This window comes from Alexandromys fortis, unplaced genomic scaffold (assembly GCF_014885135.2).
Source record: "Alexandromys fortis isolate MF-2015 unplaced genomic scaffold, M_Fortis_MF-2015_v1.1 scaffold_142, whole genome shotgun sequence".
NCBI classification, from domain to species: Eukaryota; Metazoa; Chordata; class Mammalia; order Rodentia; family Cricetidae; genus Alexandromys; species Alexandromys fortis.
Window position 1 is genome coordinate 56,626 of NW_026068057.1, and position 7,159 is coordinate 63,784.

At 38.5% G+C, this 7,159-nt stretch overlaps 1 protein-coding gene and 2 long non-coding RNA genes across 3 annotated transcripts in view; 2 read left to right on the forward strand and 1 right to left on the reverse strand.

The window, feature by feature from the left end:
• The window catches only part of LOC126487285 (uncharacterized), a 5,424-nt gene extending 2,052 nt beyond the window's left edge, over positions 1 to 3,372 (forward strand). The window contains exon 2 of the long non-coding RNA XR_007588322.1: positions 1,438 to 3,372. This is a non-coding gene — a long non-coding RNA (uncharacterized lncRNA). The remainder of the gene's footprint in view (positions 1 to 1,437) is intronic.
• Positions 1 to 7,159, forward strand: part of LOC126487286 (uncharacterized) — an 84,332-nt gene that overhangs the window by 56,275 nt on the left and 20,898 nt on the right. The window lies entirely within an intron of this gene.
• LOC126487283 (complement factor H-related protein 1-like) overlaps positions 3,216 to 7,159 on the reverse strand; it is a 44,973-nt gene continuing 41,029 nt past the window's right edge. The window contains exon 3 of the mRNA XM_050119978.1: positions 3,216 to 3,624. Within this exon, the coding sequence (XP_049975935.1) occupies positions 3,416 to 3,624 (209 nt within the window). The 3' untranslated portion in view covers positions 3,216 to 3,415. The remainder of the gene's footprint in view (positions 3,625 to 7,159) is intronic.

Below are 7,159 nucleotides of genomic sequence, written 5' to 3' on the forward strand. Positions count from 1 at the left end.
TCTACATTTAAATATAAAAAATGAATTTGGAAAGCTGTCATTGAATTAAATGTAATCAATTTCTTCCTGTTTGTAGTAAATTGGCAAGAAGTTAATAAAAATACCCATAAGACCTAAAAGTAAAGTAGATGAAGCAACAGTAGTTCTGGAAGTAATAAAAAAAAAGTAGGTGAGTGGCAACTGGCTTGTCCATAGAAAATTAAAATTTAGATTTAGAGAAGAAGTGCTATCACAAGTGACTGCTCTTGACAAAGAGACCTCTAAAGCCCTAAGAAATAAGGGCTCATTTGGTGCTTTAAAGGAGGCTGTACTTAGGATTTGTTCAAAGTCAGGGAAAGGAGCAGATTCCTTGGATCTCTCCACATATACACTGCTGGTTACCATCTGAACCATGGGAGAAGAGGGATGTTATTTGGGCAATTTGATCTGTGTATATGTACCAAAATCCAGCAGCTGATAAACACCATGTTGGGCGCCAGGTGAAGGCTTAAGTCACAAACAATGCCACACCAGTTTGGAATTATGATTAATAGGGTGGTATTTATTTAAAGGGGAAAAAAACTTACAGATCACTGTCCAGACAACAGCCCTCTGCGCAACCAGGAAAAGAGTCTAGTTGCCTGCGGAGCAGGAAGTGAGGAGAGAGAGGAGAGGGAAGTGGCTGCCTTTTTTAAAGGGAGAGAGACCACGCTCCAATGGACTGGTATCTCAGCCAAGATGGCGAAAAGGTCACCTGACCCATCTGGCCTCCAGCCAAGATGGTGACCGCCACGTGTAGTCTGCTCTGTTGGAAAGCCCGCCATGCCACAGCAAAAGCCGCAGAGGGCAGGGGCAAAAGGCTGGAACTGAAAAACGGCCGTGTATAGTTTAATGGGGCCATTTATTTGGACAGAGACGGGTAAGTGTAAGGCATTAAAGCATGAGGCCGGAGTGATAGGTCTGGGTGGCTTGGCTCCCGTGGTCAAGGCCGTGCAAACACCCACAAAAACTGTGGCACCTCAAGCCTACAACGAGAAGGGTCCCCCGTTAAGGCAAGATGCAGATGGCACGAATACCCACAGGCCCTATGAAAAGGTGGATTCAGCTAGATTATAACACCTCCCCTTTTGGAATCAGACACCTTTTCATAGGGCCTGTGGGTGTTCTCGTTGTAGGCTGAGGGCCAGATCATGTGACCTCACTCTCCTGGTTTTAACCTGCTTCTTCACTCAGTTTTCACTAAACTCCTCATGCTAACTCTGTTAAATGTGTTTTGAGCAATGGTCAAATGCCTTTGATAGGGCCCGTCAGAGGCATCCACGTTGCCCAATTCTTGTTCACTCTCTCCATGTATAATAATTGTTTATTACATCTTATTTCAGACTACAAAACATGAGTCTTGTATTTTAAACTGGTATGTACCTTTAAGTCTTACAAGCTGTTCTCTACCATTGTCAGGCTGCACCAAGTGGCTTAGTGCTGCACCAAGCAGCTTAGCAGACTGCTGCACCATAGCAGCAGTTATGACAAAAAAGAGAAAGAAAAGGAAGGAAAAAAGAAAGAGAGGAAGAACTGGAGACCCTGGGCCTCCAGGCGCAGGTGAGCTGAGGGGCTGGCTAAGGCAACACCATCCCAGGCACAGGCTTAACACAGAAGACAAGCCTAATTGAATGCCAGCGAAGGGAACAACTGAGGCCCTGAAGGCCCGTGGTTGGAGGTCCCCCCATCCCTAAAAACCATGTCACGGCACCATTTGTTATTCTTTCCCCGGGTGGGTTGGCGGAGCCCGCCATGAGAAAGTAGCTACAGGAGGGCACGCGCTGCGCCCACGGTGGCGGCAGGGAACAGGCACATAAACACAGGAAATAGCCATAAGTATTTATTAAGGAAGAGGAAGAAAGGAAGAAAGAAAGAAAGAAAGAAAGAAAGAAAGAAAGAAAGAAAGGAAGAAAGAAGAAATAAAAGGAGAGAAAAAAAGATAAAAGAAGAGACAGAGAAAACGCATGCACACGCCAAGAAAGCAGAAAGAGGAAGGGTCCCAAGATGGCAACGGGCAGGTCAGAGGTTATGGGAGTGGGCGTGGCTAGGGCAGGGACAGAAAGAATAACATCCTTGATCTCTTTTTGTTGTCTTAATGTTCTATCCAGATCTTCAAGAACTATGATGAATAGATATGGAATGAGTGGTCAACCTTATCTTGTTGCCAATTTTAGTAGAATCATTTTGGGTGTCTCCATTTAATTGGATGTTTGCTGTCAATTTGTTGTATATTGCTTTTCTTCTGTTTATGTTTTTTCTATCCATGATCTCTCCAAGACCTTTATCATGAAGGAGTGTTGCATTTACTCAAATACTTTTTTCAGCATAATGAGATGATTATGAGGTCTTTTCTTTCAGTTTATATATATGGTGGGTTACATTAATTGATTTTCATATATTGAACCAGTATTTGCTGAATAATTATTACCTTTTCACTATCATAAACTTAATATGTACATCCATCATAAAATAGAAACTGTCTTTTTTTTCTTTTGGTTTTTTGAGACAGGGTTACTTTCTGTAACAGCCCTAGATGTCCTGGAACTAGCTCTTGTAGACCAGGCTGGCCTCAAATTCAGAGATCCACCTGCCTCTGCCTCCCAAAGCTGGGATTAAAGGAATGCACCACCACTACCTGGCTAGAAACTGTCTTTACTATATTAAATAGAAATTCTTAACATTATAGCCTCTAAAGATAAATATAGGGGATATTTTGATAAATTTAACCATATTTATTGTTATTTCCCTTCATTAATTTGGGCATAAAGCATGTATGTGCTTATTGCCCTTTTAATAGTTATACAGAATTTTTATAGGTTTATATCACTGACAGAATGCTATACCCAGTTAAAATTTAATTCCTAGGTATAATTGCTTAAATATATCAATGTGTCAAATTAACATGTTCAAAAATTCATACACAAGATGTTTCTTTGATTTGTTTATTAATACAAAAGTAGTATGTAGCAATTACTTATATTCATAAGTAATGTTAAATGTGACAGTTTGATTATTACATATATACTAATTTAAAGATGAAATAATATGCTTTCTTTTCACCATCAATCAGAAGATTTGATCAGAATGTGTTGAGAAGATTGGAGAGATTATGAAAAGTTATGGGTAGAAATAGACACTGAAGTCCTTGCATCTATTTTTTCTATTGATTATTTTGCTAGAATACACCACATTCTGAATTTTAAGGCACATAGGAGCTTTTAATGAGCTGTTTTGCATTTGTGGCAGTTATTTCTCAGGCTCCAAATTAATCACTATATATCAATACAAATTTACACTTATAAGAAGAAATGAGTTAAACAATACTTCAAACATAAATTGAAACTCTATTAGTAATATGCATGATTATTTCTAAACAGAGATCCATTCAGCCACTAAATCAAGAACTTTTTTTTGTGCAACTTGGATAATTGATGTGACCATCAATGCACATTGTATGAAATGGAGGTGATTCATTTGCCTCTTTATATCCACTTATACATGAAAATTTGACATAGTCTCCTGATTTGGAATAGAGCTTCTGGCCTCTTATCCATCTGTAAGTTATGTTATGTCTTTTCATGATCTCTTCTGAAATTACACATGGGTCTGAAAGAAAAATTACCAAAAGTTTATTAATACATACACTTATATATACTTAGTTTTCGAGTCCAATTCCTCAAAGTTTTTAAAAACCTGTATTAAACTATCATATAAATTTAGTTCATATTGGATAGAAAATGGTGTCAAAACAATGTTTTTAATGAGATAATTAGATTTCAACAAAAAGGATTCCTAATGTCAATGAAAGAATTCAGGACATTCAATGTTTTTGTATTTCTTTAGGTATTGGGCAAATAAAAAATTTGAACTTTGACCTGTAAATGATATTCAGACCTAACATTCAGTGAGATGAATATACTGAAAAATACTGCTCCTACTAAACCAAATCATAATTACTATCATAATATTCATCATTCAATCACAAAGCTATAAGTATGAGTAGTTACTATTGTATTATAAATTTGATTTTCATAGTTTTAAAATTATACCTACCAAATTACCACACTGGATAAGTGACTAACCTGCTTGTAAAGCAGGTCCTACAACCAACACCTGGGACCCTGGCCTTCCTTACATTTCTAGAAAGCAAAAGGAGTTAATATTCAAGTTTATGCTGTCTCCAACCAATTGTTTAGTGCTACTATCCAGCCCTATAGTGCCTCTAATCACACGCTACTATAAAGGCTTGGACTTATATATCTTAATTAAGGGAGCCATTTTAGGGTTGGCAAGAGCCTTGACTATAGAGGAGTTCCCAGGGGTCCAGAGAGATGTCCCCAACTAGGTCCTCGGGCAGCTGAGGAGAGAGAGCTTGAAATGGCCCGATCCTATAGCCATACTAATGAATATCTTGCATATCACCATAGAACCTTCATCTAGCGATGGATGGAGATAGAGACAGAGACCCAGATTGGAGCAATGGACTGAGCTCCCAAGGTCCAAATGAGGAACAGAAGGAGTGAGAACATGAGCAAGGAAGTCAAGATCGCGAGGGGCACCCACCCACTGAGATGGTGGGGCTGATCTATTGGGAGTTCACCAAGGCCAGCTGGACTGGGACTGAAAAAGCATGGGATAAAACCAGACTCTCTGAATATGGTGGACAATGAGGGCTGCTGAGAAGCCAAGGACAATGGCACTGGGTTTTGATCCTAATGCACGTACTGACTTTGTGGGAGCCTAGCCTGTTTGGATGCTCACCTTCCTAGACCTGGATGGAGGGGGGTACCTTGGACTTCCCACAGGGCAGGGAACCCTGACTGCTCTTTGGACTGGAAAGGGAGGGGGAGTGGGGGTATGGGGAGTTGGAAGGGGGAAAAGGGACGCAGTGAGGAGGCGGAAATTTTTAATTAAAAAAAAATTAATAAAATAAAAGGCTTGGACTAAGTGCTACAAAGTGGTTACCAAATTCTCTGAACCACCCTCCAGTGCAGCATCTGATCCCATGCCACTGTCTAGTCAGAAGAAAACCATACTGATCACTCTCTTCTGAGGTTTCCAGGAAAAATAACCCTTGAGAGTAGCAAATTTGCCCATAAAAGTTTCTGAGAAAACCTATCTTTTGTGAGCCACCATACACAATGTAGGAATTTGACAACAATCACCCTGCACCCTGTGCTATCTCTACCACCTCATCTGAGCTAATGAGTGTCCCAGTTTCATTATAATTCACAGAAATTATAATGAAATGGTGGTTCATGTTGTGCCCAAAGGTATTAATTACAAATAATCCATAGGTACTTCAATAAATTAACTCCTACACTGCAGCACAAGATACATCTCCAGTAGAAAAGTGTCCATTGATGTAGTGCATGAAAATATGTTCAGAAAGATGTGTCAAAAAAACTACAAGAAATATGAAGAAATGAAGGGCAAAAAGACCTAAAAATAGTAGGGATAGAAGAAGGAGAGGAACTCCAGCTCAAAGGCACAGAAAACATATTCAACAAAATCATAGAAGGAAACTTTCCCAACCTAAAGATGCCTATGAAGGTACAAAAAGCTGATGAACACCAAATAGATTGAACAAAAAAACGTTCCCTGTCCATGTAATAATCAAAATACTAAACATACAGGACAAAGAAAAATACTAAGAGCCACAAAGGAAAAAGGCCAAGTAAAATATACAGGCAGACCTGTCAGAATCATACCTTAATTATCAGTGTAAATCATGAAAACCCGAAGGTCCTGGACAGGTGTCTTGTAGACACTAAAAGGCCATGGATGAAAACCCAGACTATTATGCCCAGAAAAACTTTCAATCACCATTGATGGAGACAACAAGGTAGTTCATGACAAAACTGAATTTAAAAAATACCTATCCACAAGCCCAATCATATAGAAAGTATTACAGGGAAAACTCCAATTCATAGAAGCTAGTTGAATCCACAAAAACATAGACAACAGACAGCCTCACACCAAAAAAAAAAAGAAGAGAAATACTCAAACAATATCTCTGAAAAATAACAAGAATTAACTATTACTGGCCATTAATATCTCTTAATATCAATGGACTCCATTCACCCAAAGACACAGACTGACAGGATGAATAAGAAAACAAGATACATCCTTCTTCTGCAGATGAGAAACACACCTCAAAGACAGACATTACCTCAGTGTTAGGAGTTGGGAAAAGATTTTCCAATAAAATGGACCCAAGGAACAAGCGGATGTAGCTATCCTAATATCTAACTAAAGAGAGTTCAAACTAAATTCAATCAGAAGAGATGGAGAATGACACTTCAAACTCATCATGGAAAAATATATCAAAATGAGGTCACAATCCTAAAAATCTATGCCCCAAAAGCTTAACTCACACATCAAACTCTACACACTAATAAAAGGAGACTTCAACACCCCATTCTCCACAATGGACAGCTCAACCAGACAGAAATTTAACAGATAAGAAAGAGAACTAACAGATGTCATGACTCAAATGGACTTAACAGACATCTATAGAACATGCCACCCAAACACAAAAGAATATACGTTCTTCTCAGAATCTCATGGAACCATCTCAAAAATTGACCACATACTTGGTAACAAAGCAAACAGAAACAGATACTAAAAAATTAAAATAACACCCTTTATTTTATCAGATCACTAGACTTAAGTTAAAATTCAATGACAACACTAATCGCAGAAAACCTACACACTCATGGAAACCGAACAATGCTCCACTGATTCACCCCTGGGTCAAGGAGGAAGTAAAGAAAGAAATTAAAGACTTTCTAGAATTCAACTAAAATGAATGCACAACATACCCATAACTACATGACTCTTCAAAAGTAGTGCTAAGAGGAAAGTGCATAGCACTAAGTGCCTACATAGAGAAAGTGGAGAAATCTCATACTAGAGACTTAACAGCACATCTGAAAGCTCTAGAATAAAAAGACAAAGAAGCAGACTTACCCATAAGTAGATGACAGAGAATATTCAAATTGAGAACTGAAATTAATAAAATAGAAACAAATAAAACAATAAAAAGAATCAATTAAACAAAGACCTGGTTCTTTGAGAATATCCACAAGATAAATAAACCCTTACCCAAACGTATCAAATGGCAGAAATAGAATATCCA